This window comes from Gavia stellata, chromosome 10 (assembly GCF_030936135.1).
Source record: "Gavia stellata isolate bGavSte3 chromosome 10, bGavSte3.hap2, whole genome shotgun sequence".
Lineage (NCBI taxonomy): Eukaryota > Metazoa > Chordata > Aves > Gaviiformes > Gaviidae > Gavia > Gavia stellata.
Window position 1 is genome coordinate 8712987 of NC_082603.1, and position 15877 is coordinate 8728863.

The 15877-nt window shown below is 39.3% G+C and overlaps 1 protein-coding gene across 1 annotated transcript in view; it reads left to right on the plus strand.

Annotated features, from left to right (window-relative positions):
• MTA1 (metastasis associated 1) overlaps window positions 1–15877 on the plus strand; it is an 85103-nt gene that overhangs the window by 40860 nt on the left and 28366 nt on the right. Inside the window, exons 8-11 of the mRNA XM_059822285.1 lie at window positions 727–826; window positions 2268–2456; window positions 3571–3645; window positions 11823–11881. Of these exons, the coding sequence (XP_059678268.1) occupies window positions 727–826; window positions 2268–2456; window positions 3571–3645; window positions 11823–11881 (423 nt within the window). The remainder of the gene's footprint in view (window positions 1–726; window positions 827–2267; window positions 2457–3570; window positions 3646–11822; window positions 11882–15877) is intronic.

Below are 15877 nucleotides of genomic sequence, written 5' to 3' on the forward strand. Positions count from 1 at the left end.
CACTGTGCAGGAGCACAAGCTTTTCACCCATGGGGTGTGGCAAGCAGCAAGGAGAGTAGGAATAACTGGAACCGATGTTCCTGTTTAAAGGTTTCTCTGTCTAATTTCTTTAGGGATTAAATGAGGAGCATGGGGATTGAGGTCTCACAAGCAGGCATGGCTGGCATTGGGAAGTGTTCGAGAATTGCTGTATTCTTATGCAGGCTATATAATATATATGTATGTTATACTATATTATGTTGTGAAATAAAGATTGTTTTTAATATTCCTGAAACCTTTTAGAAAAAATGCTTGCATTATTGCATTGTTTTCTGTCTGGTTGTCATCTGTCTCTGTACCTTTGCACAAGGCAGTGCTGCTCTTGCTATTGTGGAAGAGATTTTTGCCATTCATAAAGCTTTCTTGTGCTCAGTTTTTGTTAAAGCTTAATTCTGTTGAGAGGTAGGGGATGAGAGAGTAGTGCAAAACTTCCCATTTGTGATCCATGAGTCTTTCACTGTTTCCCCTCCTATGCCTAAGCCTCTTTGGTCATGAACTAAGTAGAGTAAAGTGTTCATAATAACAAACCACATCTGAAGGGACCGGTTTCTGGCTCAGAACTAGAGCCAAACCATGTAATCTTGTTACTGAGAAATGGAGTCTGCCGATCTCAGAAAGTGTTGGTTGGGTGTTTATACTTACGCTTGTTTTGCATGCAAAGTTAATGCTCTGTTTAATTTCTTTCAGGTCTGTTGGTACGTTTGCCCGAGCACTAGATTGCAGTAGTTCTGTCAGACAGCCAAGTTTGCACATGAGTGCTGCAGCAGCCTCTAGGGACATCACACTGGTAAGATTTTTAAGAGAACCTTAAGTTTTTGAGAGATACAAAATATTCACCTCAACAGTAACAGTTGGCAGAGAGAGAGGGGCAGATGGGTTGTAATTGTGGCCTGCTGTGAAGCAGATCCCGTCTTTGTAAAGGAACCCTTTATTAATATATGAAGTAACTTTTTCTGGCCTTGTGCCTCCTATGATCCCTCATGGATAATTCTGTGTGATAATTTTTTTTGTTTTGTTTTATTAAAATGTTTTGATGACGTGCTTCACTGCACATCTCTTGCATGGGCTTAGTAGCTGTCTCGAAAAGAATGCAAATGATTATCTGCCTGTCTGCAGTGTTACAATGCCAGAACGCCACTCCTCATCACTTCTCCAACACCAGACTGTCACTGGCATCCTTGGGCAAGATTGTCTGGGGGGAAGAGCTTGTGGTCAGATAAGAAATTTCAATTGATCCAGTTCTTCTCTTTGATGAGCTCCATTTTAGAGTACTTGAAGAGTGGTGACATTGTTAATATTTTATGATCATAAATGATTCTGGGTAGACAGAGCGAAGTGAAAACTTGAACTTCTGTGCTAGAGAAAGTTTAATGAAAATTTGAATAAAATTTAGAAGTCTCCGGAGAACTGTTATCAAAGCGTCGCCTCATAACTGGAATAATGTGAAATCATATATAGAACAAATTCTAGGATAAACCACTGTAGATTAATTATGCACGCGCACAAAACTGGTATGATGAAAGGCAAATAACATCCTGATTAAAACTACAGAAACCAGGAAATAAAACCAAGCTTTCGTTTACTAATACCAGTTCCTCCCTCACGTGTTCTCAGCTCTTGTAAATCACAAGTTGCAGACACTCGTAGCTCAGCTTTCTGAGGAGTAATTGCTCTTGGGAGTAATTCTCTTTTCCTACTTAGCTATGATATGTGACTTGACTTGAATCTGTTTGGGATTTGTGGCCTTTGGAGGGAGTGCTGCTCTTAAATATTTTTCTTAGATGCAATTTTTCTGGATTATTTGACAAAGAAAGTGCATGGCTAAATTTATTAGAAAATTCACCCTCAGACGTCTACCTTCATGCCCCATCTGTGGATGGTACCTAACAGGGCTGCTCAGTCCTAGGGTGAGCGGGTCTCTATCCTGTGCATTTTCTTAACAATAGTGCTACAGTGGTGGTGCTGGTGAGTAGCTAAGTAGGAATTATTGATATGCAAGGGCTCATGTTCCACAAACTGCACTGTTGTTAGTGAACGTTAGACTTGTACACTGACAATTACAATGAGTCTGAGGTTGGAACAAGTTTCTACTGACTTTGCGTTAGGTATAGAATACGGCACCCTCAAATCTTGGTTCAGAATTTTTGTCACTGCTGTTTCACTGTTAAGCATTTTTTCCCCTTAGATGCTTGTCCTTACATTTATCTTTCTCTTTTACAATCATGTAGTTCCATGCTATGGACACTTTGCACAAAAATGTCTATGACATTTCCAAGGCAATCTCTGCACTTGTGCCACAAGGTGGGCCAGTCCTGTGCAGAGATGAGATGGAAGAGTGGTCTGCTTCAGAGGCAAACCTCTTTGAGGAAGCACTAGAAAAATACGGAAAAGATTTCACTGACATTCAGCAAGATTTTGTAAGTATATAAAATGAAGGCCTACATGGAGACCAGTTCTGATCATTGACAGAGCTGGTTTACAGCTTGTCTAAACTGTGTTGTTTTTCTTCATGTTGAAGAAGAGGGCTTCGAACTGGAGCATGTTTCTTGCTGTAAATTGGGGAAAGGCAGACCTCATACTGCTGACAGCCTGTTGTACAGTCAGAATTTCAAATCACAGATGATAGCTTTTCCTTTAGAGATGTTAATTTAAAATCATCTGCTCCACTACAGCTGAGGGAAGATTTAGGAAAGTGTTGTGACAGTCTAGCTGCTGTAGATTAATTTGTGTTTGAAGGAGAATAAGTACTGGGCCTTCTGAAATATGAAAATTTAGTCACTTTTATAATGCAGTTTCAGAAAGGGCCTTTTGAAAGTTTTAAAAAGGAATCTTGGGCATCCAAGGGAAGCGTCCTGTAGTTTGGCCAAAGCTCCACCCTAGGTGCTTAGCCTGTAGATTGAATGGAGCACTGTAAAGAGAGCCAAGTTTCACTGTATCGGTGTTCGAGTCCTCTGAGACAAAACAAGTAGTTTCAGTGTTCCTTGTCCTGTGCTCTGATCTTTTAGACAGAGGGACCTGTAAACAGCACAACACTCTCTGTGGTCCTGCTGAAATCCTCGTGCTTCTCACGCAGAGAACAGAGCTGGCAGGGCTCAATTCTGTTAATAGTTATTACTTTTTTTTTTAATAGGCCAGCTCAGTAGAAGCCAAGTAAATCAGAACTGTGATACTGTAGTTGTGGCTCTTGCTTGAGTCTTTGCTGCTCAAGCAGAGAGAGTCTGAGCCAGTGAGCTCCCTTCCCCCAACTCTCTTGAACGGTTTACTGTGGAGCCAATGTGGTGTGAAGATTTACCTGTAACCTGCTCTACTTTTACACTGAAAGCACTATTTTTTTTGAAAGGGCACTTAATTTAACATGGGTCCCATGTGCATCTAATGCCCTTAGGAGATTCAGACACTGACTGTCTTTTTTGTCAGGAGGGTTAGTAGTCGCAAGACTCTGCTGTAAACTGTCAAAGGAATCCCGTGAATTTCAGAGAGGCTGTGTGCCAACTCCCTGCAATGACTGCTGCTTTTCCTTTATGTCCCTAGCTCCCATGGAAGTCCTTAACAAGCATAATAGAGTATTACTATATGTGGAAAACTACAGACAGATACGTTCAGCAGGTAAGAGTCAGCATCACCTCTTTCATTCTAACAGAAGATGTTTTTTGAAACCAAGCATTGTTTTATTCTCCCTCTTGGGGTTCAGCCTTTCCAATAGGTGGATTCTCTAATGATCTGAAGCACCGAACAATCTCTTGTCACTAAACTCATCAGCTGTTCTGTAGACACAAACATGTAGCATTGGCATTTGTACTTTCTTTTTGTGTTTGCTGCTACTTTTATTTGTTTGGAGCTTTCAAATACCTGTTTTGGAGTTCAGCAGTTTGAGGAAAGGAATACAGTTCATTTCTGCCTGTAGAGTTCAAGGTCAGCATTAACTTAAATTTCAGCTTTTTTTGGGGGGGTGGGCAGTTGCTATACAACAGGCACCCATGCTAATTATCTACCTCCGCCTGCCCATGACTTTGACTGCAGGTGCACGGAGGCTCCCCCATGTAAGCACTGCCAGTAAAGTGGTTGTCTGGGAAGCGTTGATGGCTCAAATTCCCAGACTCGTTATACTTGAGAATCAACTATGACTAGTGTTTACAATCATTTTTATCTCTACTTGTTTAAATATGAAGGCTGCTTGGTCCCTTAAATAAAGCAAGCACAATGCAACCAGCATGCAAAATGTTGCAGAGTATCAGTTGCTGAAAACTACTTACAATATTTAATGGGAAAATTAATTAAAAGATGGGAGAAATATATAATGGATTTTTCATGATAATTGTCAGTATTATGTTCAGGCACCTATTTGAAGTATTAGGAAAAGTGGAGTTATAAAAATGTCCTGCCTTAACTTGCTCCATTGGAAATTCAGCCTGGGATAAAGACTAGATGCCTGAGGCATTGACCAATATTTGGCATGTGCACCTTGGTCTGTAATGTGATTTTTACCACTTTCTTTCTGATTGGAACACTGTTTAAATTGCAGAGGGAACCTCAGGACAAATGAGAATTCTTTTTTACATCAATTCTGTATTATTTTTAAAAAAATATTAACTGCATCCTTATTCCAATATTTCCCCAAGTTCATTCTTTGATTGAAACTTTTCCTTCTGGTAAGGAGATGGGTGCTAGGATATTGGGATGGTGATGGAAGCTGGCATGGTGTGGGGGAAAAAAGGTGCTGAAGAAATGAGGTCATGGTCTTTTCTTCCCCATGGCACTGTGAGTATCATTGATATAGTGAGTGCTGCTATACTGTCTGACTGCAGCTGTTTAGGAGATGATAGCTGAGTGTACTCAGCCCATACTACGCTCAGTATTTGCACTGAGAGAAATCCATTTATCTTCTTCCCAGCTTCTTTTATCTCACCTCACTTTTTTTAGTGATAAAAATCCATCTAGCAATATGGTAGGTATCAGAAAAAGTGAGGAAAGTTATCTTGTCAGTCAGTAAAAACTAGAATCTTAGGCTGTTGCATGAAAATGTCACCCCTGTGCAGTCAGAACAGCAAATAATAGTAGTAATTCTTGGGTAAGATTAAACCAAAAAGCATCTGTATGCTGCTCAGAAAGTCCGCGATACATTTGCAATGGTGAAGTTCTGTTCCTGCTCATCTTGAGGTATGTAACAATGGTGGTGGTGGGAATACGGGGTAGGGAGCAGTTTCTTTGGTGTTCACTCTTGGATACCATAGGAGACAGAATCACAGAATCACTAAAGGTTGGAAAAGACCTGTAAGATCATCGAGTCCAACCATCAACCCAACACCACCATGCCCACTAAACCACGTTTCCTCTGAGCCTTCTCTTCTCCAGACTGAACAACCCCAGTTCCCTCAGCCGCTCCTCATAGATCAGAATAGGGTCCCAGATGTTTGCTTCCAGGCCTGTGTGCTGGGAAGGCAAAACAACTGGAGAAACTGTGCCTTGATTAGGAGGTGGTTAAATTCTTTTGCTTTGTCCCCTTTCTTGAACTTTCTTACTACATAGACAAAATTGCAGAGGGGATAGTTGCGTGAAAGACTTTGATTATTTGTTCTTGAAGCAATTAAAAAACCCAACAAACCTACACTTTTTTGTATTGTTTTGCAATATTCCTATGCAGTAGGGTTTCGATCATGGTTATACTGTACCTTACATGTGCTGTCCAGCAGTATACCAGGGAGTGGGATTTGGGGAAAACTTCCAATTAGAGGCTCTGCACTTAGGAGACAGTATGAGTTTAAGCTGAACAGGTAGAAATTGCAGTACAGAGATATCACATCAATTAAGTCTGAACTGAGCTGAAGACCTCATCTCAAATTCCCAGCTTGTACAAGCAAATAATACTATTAAACATTTATAAAAAGCCTGGGAGAGCTATCTATATATAACCACAAAGAAAGCATAGGAATTTGTAGTTGAAATACTGGTGTATTACATTCATATTTTACTTGATGTGTGCACAGTCTTTGGCAAAGCACATCCCTCACCACTTTTTCCATCTGTTTCTTCATAGTGTTTTGTGTGTGTAGATTCTTTCCTTAGTCTAATACCACAAAATGGTTCTGGGGCTAACAGCATTTTTGTACATAAGATATTGAAATGTACTAAGTAAGGATATGGAAACTGTGTATCCCGAGTTGTTTCACTTTCACTTGCCCTCTTTCTAAGAGGATGATTAAATTCTATTCCAAGGCTGTACGTTATTGTCTTGAAACAAATACTGATAACTTGCTCATTCTTGTAGAATCTTTGGCTGAATGAACATAAAGTCCATTTAAACTGTTTTTTTCTGTGACTTACACAATATAGTAATGAAGTTTTTTGTCATCAGCCAATTGCCTGCTTTGAAAAACAGTTAGTTGGGAACTGTTTACATCCTTCTGTATTTCCTTTAAGATTTTCTTAAAGCAAGAAAGCACTGTCATAATCCTGAGGCAGAATCCATGTGTTTCTTGCCATTGAGGAAGCTAAATTTTGAGTTGACTTCAACAGAAGACCCTTTCTCAGAACTGAACAATAAGGTATACTTACGCTTGGTATACCTGAGATTGAAAGGCTTAATACAACACTTCCTTGTCTTGTGAGCAGCATACTGTGATTGAGGTACATGCAAATTGTCTTGTTTTGGAGCATGCACTTGGATCTCTTATCCAGTAATTTTTATTTGGCTTCAGCTATACCATGCTTTTGAGGGTTACCAGAGTAATTAGGAGTTCAATCATTTCAAGAGAAGGACTGACCCTCCAAGAACAAAACTGCTAGAAGGCGTATTTCTACTGCAATGTCAACACAGAATTTGTAGTCTGATGTAGGCTTCTGCTTCTGATCCCAAGAGTTTTCCTGTCAAAGACACCCTTTCAGAGTTGCCCTGAAGGAAAAGAGGGAGATGCATTCCAAATTCAGTATCCCGTGTCTCCTTTGAATGCCTCCTTTTCTTGACACAGATTTCCTATGTAAATTCACAAGAGCCTGTATTTCTGATTCAGAAAAGTTTGAAATGACATCCACTGAGTAACTGCTGTCTGGTGGCTTCCCCCAGTCTTCAAGAGTTCATGTGATGTTTGGGTATGCCTACATTTTCATTGAAGTAAAGGTTGATTTCTTCATAGTTGTGAATTCCAGGTGATGGTTTTTGGTTTTTGCTTTTTTTTAAAGTTCTTTAAATGCTTCTTCTCTTTTGCATATCGTGAGGGGAAGTTCTGGAAACTTTAAAACATAACACTTTCCAAGTGCTGAGATGCACCTGAGAAGAGCTCAGGACATAGCAGTGGCAGATGACTGAATTAGTCATGTGCTTTCTGAAAGTTGAAGTGTTTAATTTATTTTTTGCATTTTTATTTGTGCTTGAGGAGCATGTAACTTCAAGAGGAAGATCAGATATTATGAATTTCTACTGCTCTATTTGTTGTGTGGAAGTGCCATTAGAAGAGTGTAGGAGGAAGAGACAGAGAAAATCAGTTTTATGGTATGCATAGTGTTGAGAGGATACTAGAGGAAGTGGAAGTGCCATTATATCTGACTACATGAGGTAGGGAGCTTAAAGGAGAGAGCTCTGGGTAAATCTTGATGTAGACAAAAAACATTTTTATTAAGGAAAGCAAACCACCTTTGTTACCTAGCCAAGAGCTGAGAGTGACATCTTAATGTACGGGCCTTCATAAAGTACTGTGTGCTAGCAAAGTGGAAAAACATTTCTTTGTTATTTCTGCATACATAGGACGTTTTATCCCAAAACACCTCCTATTAAGCCTACAGTAACATGGAACTATGGCAGTTTTGGCAAGCAAGTGACAGAGACCGTAGGTACCACACATCAGTGCTGAGATGTGTTGCTGGAGCACAAGCACCTGGAAACATTCCTCCCAAATACACCGTGGACTAATTACCTTTTCTGTCCCATCTCCCTTGCCTTCCAGCAGCACTTGTGTGTTCAGAGTTTTGAAAAAGAGTAAACAGTGTGAAAGTTCTCTAAATCCAGAAAATGCTATTTAGAGATTATCTTCCCCATCATCAACTAATAAAGGCTTAATATTTGAGGATGTTTGAGGCATCCCCATGCTGTCTACAAACCCGATTCTTGCGTTGCGGACCTTGAAATATCCCCTGCATTCCTGGATTTCTTCTGTTATTTCCTGTTTATAAATGTTCACTTTTTAGAAGATGACCACAAACATTTGCTCTGATATGTCACATATAAAACTCTTTCAAACTCAGTGGGTAGACTGAAAGATGTTAAATCTAGGGAGAGGATATATAAAGGACAGATGTTTGCACCAACTGGAATGTACAGTGCTTAGTAATTTAATCCCTTGGTCCCTCTGGGATAGGCAAGTTGGTAGTATCTCCCTTTTATAGATGGTGAAAATATGATGAAGTAAATAAGAGGATATGCTTAAGATGTGCATATATAAATAACTCAAAGACAAAAGATAGCATTTAGGCCAACCTACTAGAAAAAGTTACAGATGTTCAGGGTTTTTTTGTGGATGAGGACATTCATAACTACATCAGACAACATTAAGAATTTATAGCGTAAATACACTTCAGGCACAAATCAATAACTGGCAAAGGACCTAGCAAAGCACTTTCTCTGTGAAGGCAGTATTCTGAAATTGTGCATGACTACATTTCAGGCACCTTTCTTCTGTACCTTCTGGTATCAGTCTCTGTCAGAAAACAGGAAACTCATCATATCTGGTCTATTGATTGTGCAGAGCTGCAAGTACTTAGTGCAAAACCAACCTCCTTTTCTTCAGTACGTTGTGGTACCTTGCGAAAACCTTCAGTTTTCTCGGTATACTAGTTTTTAATAAAGGTGTATGCTGTATGTCGTGCTCTGCGCTGATTTCCAGGCAGCTAGCTGTAGGAGAGGAAGGTATTACTAGGTCCAGGTGACTTATGGCAATTGTTAGCTCAGAGCTTGCACCATGGTCATCAATCACAGAAAAATCTGTGGTGTGAGGTTAACATTCATCACCAGTTTACTAAAATGTTGCTTAATACCTAAATTAACCATGCCTCCAAGGCAAATGACTTTACATTGTGGATAGTAGAATATTTCAGCTGCTGGTAATTCTTTGTGCTTCTGTGAAGCTTTTCCATTCATAGATTTCCAAAACTGTCATAACATGATGACTCTAGATAGTCCCCTTGGGAGCTTTTGTCAAGAAAACTGCAGCTTTTTTCCTCCACAGTCTAGAAATCTAGTGGAAATGGGGGGGGGGGGGACGACCCACAACCCACAACCCAAAACAACAGTTGTCTACCAGTGGAAGTTCCCCGAATTTCCTGCTTCAGTCTCAAGGAAATACGATTCTTGTACAAAGTTCATCAAGCAGTACTTTAAGTTGTTTATCAGTATCTGATGTTAGACTTCCTTGTAATTCCTGGGGAGAGTATAAGCTCTGTGGCTGTTCATCTGCTGACATAACTGCCCGTGGTAGTCCGTGCCTGGGGAGAGAAGACCTGTTTTTCAGTCCAGGCTGTGGGTGGAACAGCCTCCAGTTCATGAGCAGAAATGCACCTGAGAGCATGCATTTTGTTGAAGGATGATTTTTTTGGGGTAGCCTCTCTCTGGAAGGTAGAGGAAGGTTTCTGATGCTGTTGGAGAACCATTGTCGCAGCACTTTTTGAGTCCCGTCACTGGATGCTTTGGTTTCTTATGTAAAAAGACTTGGGCAGAGTGGTTTGAATTTGTGGTTTGCATTCGGAGGGAGAACCTCTCTAGTTCCATCACCGACTGCCGGTACAATGTGTGTTATTGATTCCTCCAGGTCTGTGGGATTGATAGGGATTGTCTCCACGAAGTCTTCATTTGGGTTTTCTTGAGGACAGTTTTCAGGTAGCTGTCCTTGTCCTAGATGAGATTTAACAGAAGCAATCTGGGAAGGTTGCCTACACCAGCAGAAAAAAATCAGCTTTTGGATGCAGCTCTCCGAAGGTGTACCCATAGTCTCAGGATAACTTTCAGAAGTTCTGTTTGTTTTCTTGTCTGACAACTTCATTCTTTGATTTTTAAGATAGGTTGACTTTTATTTGCAGGAAAAGGGAAGAGTGGAGTTCTTTAGGAGTCTAGAGAGCTTTGGCAAGGAACTGTCAGGTGGTCAAATGGAAAACCGTTGCTTAAGACTGTCCTTCTGATCAAAGCAAGCTTTATGCTTACAGGAAACTTTTACTTCATTGTTTCTGTGTGTGTCCATTGTGTCCCTGTAAAAGGGATTTTTATGTTTGTCCAGTTCCTCAGTGACACACTCTTCAATTTTATTACATTTTCTGGTGCTTACTGTTTCTATGAAGATACTGACTTCAGCTTTTCAATTATTTTCCTAGACTGTGCCTTGAGGCTGCTGCATAGAAAGTGTTAACCTAATCTGTTTGTCTAGAATATCACTGTGCTGCTGGTTTGTCTGGAAAACTTTGTTGTGGCTTTATGCAGACTGCTGTTACCGGCATGGATGTTGAAGAGCATGGGCCGGCTTTGAGCAGGAGGTTGGACTAGAGGCCTCCAGAGATTCAGCCTAAATTAATTTAGCTTATGTAATAAAGAGAAAACTTGAACCTCAGAATGTGTCTTTTACTTTTTAAATGATATGAAGGTTTGAGTTAGAAAAAGAATTCTTGGCTGGTTAGTAAAGCTCATGCTAATTGCCTACCTCAGCCATGTTTTTGTGGTCTATCAGCAAGTTCACAGCTGTTGCTGAACAAAAGAAAGGAGCAGTGCTATTTTGGGGGAATTTATTCCAAACATCCCATTGAAAGGATCCTGTAATCCATTTACTCGAGAAATGTGGGCAGAAGTTAGTGGATGGTTTTACTAAAGTAGGGCCATGTAAAGAGACAAATTGTGTGTACTTCTAAACATGCGTCCCCGTACTTTGAAAGTCTACTTGTTGTATGTGTTTTCCCTTAAACATATCTCTGTTACGTTCTTTAATATCTCCTGGCAATGGTGTTTTTCATTAGGGGCTGGTTGTTTGGCCTAGTTAGCTTCTCCCTTTTTTACCCCCTTGATGTTCTTTGCTACCTGTCCCCAGAGATTTGCACGTGTGCCTAGAGTTTATTTTTGTCTCAGAGGGGGATAAACGCATAGTGCTTGTGTACCTAGAGCTTCTCACCTCTAGAAAGTGCAAATATACAGGTTGCCCATGGCTGATGTTTAGTCAGAAGTGATGACATACCATAATTAAAAAAATCTGTTTGGTAATTCTGCATCAGTTTTGAGTTGAGCTCTTGGCCTTTTTAACTTTCAAAGAAAATCTCCTGTGTCACTCAGTCTTCAAAAGTGAGGACTATCTACCAAAAAAGTCTTCCTTCAAACTCTTTGAATTGGTTTGGCTGTTGAGGAGATATGATGGAGAAGGTGCATGTTATTGTCCAGTTGGTGAGTATTATAATGGAGAAGAAACACAAAGTGGTATGTCAGATCTTCCTCTGCAGGGAGAAAAAAGAAAAAGAGTTGTGGTAAGAACAATGCATGAATTTGTACTGAAGTGAATGGAAATGAAAAGTTTGTTCTTGTAAGTAGTAGATTGTCATCTCTTTGACTTTTTTGAAAAGCCGTGTACATAGTCATTTGATGCCCGCAATTGTTTTCAGTGGATATTTTCCTGTTGAAAAGGGTTTTGTGGTAGCTGCTCAGTGAAAGGAAAACTTCATTGTTTGTTAATAAGCGCTGAAGTTTTTACAGGTATATTACTTGACTCTCAGGTAAAATAGTCCTTATTTCATTTTTATTCTAACTTTTTTCTTTTTTCTTTTTAAAGAAACGATTGAAAGCAGCGGAAGCAGAAAGCAAGCTAAAACAAGTGTATATACCCAACTAGTAAGTATCTTTTTGTATTGTTTTGTTTTCTATTTCATTGTAGAGGGTCTGGTGTAGCAGTTTCCATGGCCTGCCAGTATTATGTGTTTGCTTTAATTACATAATGAGAGACATAGCTGAACAAACATGTCAGAGAACTACTAAATTAGGTTACCAATATAACAAACCTTCTGATGCTTGAATAGGCTTGAATTCCTTTGTATTTTAGCTGAGTTAATGCTAACCATCCTGATGCTAATAAACAACTAGGAGCCCTGTGGAAGAAAACATGATAGCTCTGGTATTTCAAAGCTGGCTAGAACAAAGCAGCAGTCCTCCCAGTATGCTTACGCTGCTGGTTATGAGTGTGTAAAAGACAAAGCTGTTCTCACATGCTGACCTTCTACTTCTGGAACACAGGGTATTTCCTCCATGGGCAGCCAAGGACTTTCCCTTTGGGGCTTTCCTGGTTAGGATGCTGTGCTGTCATGTTGCTCATTTCCTTCATCCTGTATAATGTTCCCATCCAGAAGCAATCATTTCTTATCTTCTAATTTTTATTTTTGTACACACTGGGAGTTGGGGGCTTGGTAGCAGGTCAGCACAGTCGTGAACAAAAGGGTAGCTAATTAACTACTCAATAATAAATCTGGTTTTATTAGTTTTTTGTCGTCAGTGGATCACCATCGTGTGGTTGTTTCCTAATGTCATTTAGATATATAAAAAATTATGTAGAGAACAACATTAAAATTAATATGTGATTATATATGTATAAAGTATAAAATATATATATAAATTCTTAGTAAAATCTGTTTCTCCTCTTGCATTTCCTCTGCATAACCCAGTCAACAGTTGTTATAGTGTGGAACTTTAAATCTCTCCTGTCATTTCTCTTTTGAACTTTCACTCCCAGATATGTTCCCATGTGTATTATCCCAAATAACTCCTTTACTCTTTTATGCTATCTTCTTTCAAATATTTATGAACTTCTACCATGTGTTCTGTTATTTAAGGCAAAACTAAGTTTTACACATTTAGCTTGCAAGACAGTCCCTTATTTCTTGTGAAAATAGAGGATCCCTGTTTTCTTTTTTGCTTTGAAATATGTCTCTCTCTCTCTCAGGTGAATTTACTAAAAATTAGGTGTAATATTGCTTTTTGTGGATGGTGTTACTCTACAGAGGGGCACTGGACATCAAATTAAACATGAATTCACAATGTGATAAACTTGTAAAGCAAAAGCCAATGTAATTTAGACTGTGGATGCAAAAGGATATTGCAGACGAGAAAGCCTGGTAGTCTTGCTGTTGCTCTTTGATTAGAATGTATGTAGGTAGGGCTTTGTATTTGAAAGGTTATAGTGCTCATTTGATAATGGCTGCCTGGAGTGGTATCTTATCCCTCAACACTATCTCAGCAAGACAATTCTTGTTGCTATCTAGAGAATATAATCAAATCAGCAACTTACCTCTCTACTTCAGGAAAAGACTTCTGTCTCTACCCGTGTGGTTGCTATTTTTGTCTCTGGCTTTGATTTACAGTCACGGTTGATTTTATGAGTGTTATACTTTAATTTACATAACATTTAATTGATAAAATGGGTGTCAAATTTTCCTCCTCCTTCAATATCCTTTCATGGGTATCAGGAAAAGTAGCAATTGCGTATATGACTTACTTAATCCCACATGAATGCTTCTGCGGCTTTTTTGCTATTAATACCTCCAAATGCGGCAACAATTAAGTATTTTTAAGATTTTTGGATTATTTCTACTCAAGTTTCAGTACAAGGTCTGGCACATAGGGAATGTATTGCATCTACATTATCTTGTGACCTAGAAGAAGATTATATTCTTAGCTTGTAATAGTGTAGGGATCTAAATATCAATGTTATTGATTCGTCCTTATCGTGTTACTGAGCCCATTCCTGTTTCAAGGCTTGAACCATAATGATCCACTTGTCACCTCGAAAATAAATTACTTGATGTAGGCTGTCACAAGACCTATGCAGAAGCATATCAGCTGATTTGAGTGAAACCTATTCTATCAATAAATGGTGTAAAATTGTTTGCAAAGAGAGACCCCAGGGGATATCAGACTCAAAACAATTTTATCTTTTTTTCTTTGTCTCTGGCTGTCTTCCACTGATAGGACTCTCATTTGTTCCTGTGATGTTAATAGGAAAATCTAGGGAAAGGGGAGGAAAGTAATAAAAACTATAGGAGTGGTCTTCAAAGGTTATTTTTCATGTCACATACATGTTATACAGTGAAAAATAGCTGTTCTACATGAAGCTTTAGAGTTGATATTTTTTAACTTGAGACTATGCCCCAAATTTATAGTGTGGGTAACTGAAGTATGGAGAGTCATACAGTTGATGGATGTGAAGTTATCAAGACATAAACCAACATCCTACGTATTGGAAAAATATTTCTTTCCTACATACTGGACAAACATTCCTGTGCTCCTTCCAAGAGCAACCCTGGTTTTGGGACAGACATCTGTGGTTGATGTGACTGAACCCAATGTTTGTATGCATGGCTTTGTAATGCATCCCTTAGGTTGAAAAGCACCAATGTGCTTTCCTGGTGAAAGGAAAAAGTATAAAATCGGTTGAATTCTGCATTCAGGAAATACTGAAAAAAATCTTTTAGTTGTTTTCTGTAGCAATTTCTCTGTCAGTGGGAATGGTGTTAAATAAAGCAGCAGCAGAAGCCTGAATCCACGAAGAGATTCCATGTTCTTACACGCTTCATCCTGTCATCCACCAGCGTGAATGCAGGGCTCGGAGACCTTTCTTGTTGCAGATGTAGTCTCAGTTTCTTTCTCCTTCTAGCGTGTGCCCAAACATACTCTTCAGGCTGTTGTGGAAGTCATATTCTGGTTTTACTAATCTTATAGGCATCATATGTACTAGTTAGTTACTTGCTTCTTTTTGATGGTGGTCTGGTTGCGTAGTTGGTGCTTTTTGGGATTAGGACATCTGCAAATCACGAAGGCTGAGACACACAATTTTGTGTGGCTTTTCTCTTTTGCTTTGATCTAAGTGATATCAGAAGGGGTAAGAACAGAATGTGAATACTACATTCTACTTACAGTATATTATCTGAGAATCTCAAAGCATTTTGACAAGATGCAAACGCTGCCTTGCAAACACTTGTAAAGTAGGGAAATATTATTCTCCCTACCCTGCCTCTTTTTTTTAAGGGGAATAGGGAAACTGGAGGAATAGGTCAAAGCTTTGGATGACTACAAGGGGCAACTGCTTAACAAGCTGAAGACATTTCCTTTGTTGGTTAGTTGTCCTCTGCCTGAGGAGCAAGACTTTTTTCCTTCCTTGTTTAATTGTGCAGAGGTCTGTTGCAGCGTGAAAAACGTAAAGGTGTAATGCTGAACTTTCTTTTGTAGCTGTGCTACTTAAAATGTCGATCTTCCAATATTTTGTTGGAGAAAGCTTCTCATTTTCAAAAAGCATTGTTTAGCAGTCATTAGACCTGTTCTTAGAAGTCGATATTTACAGTAGCCTGTGATGAGAGCTCACCTCTCTGTTGTCTGGATAAGGAATCCAGACACTTACATTATATGCCTAGAGGTAGATGGCATTAATATTCCTTACAAAGGATTAAAAATTGTTCTTATTTCTGAGGCTTAATGTCTTAATTGTTCTGTTGCATCTAGCACCACTACGGTTTCCTGAATAATGGGAAATATTCACCGATGGTGTTAAGTTTATAGTTATTTTTAACTAAAATTTTATCACTGGGCTGTGGGTGAAATGCTAGCCAGTCATGTAGTGAAGGGATTTCAGTGTTCTGTGTGCTCAGGGTTGTCTTCAGGTTGGGCTTCTTGGGCAGGGGCTTCAGTCCATGGTGGCTAGCTTCCAGTGCCTTCATTCTGCATGTGCTCTATCACCTTATTCTCTTCCATTGTTGATGTAAGAACTGGAAATGATAGTTTACTGCACCATCAATATTCTCTCTACCTTATTTGCATCTTTCACTTCAGCTTCATTAATTGCCT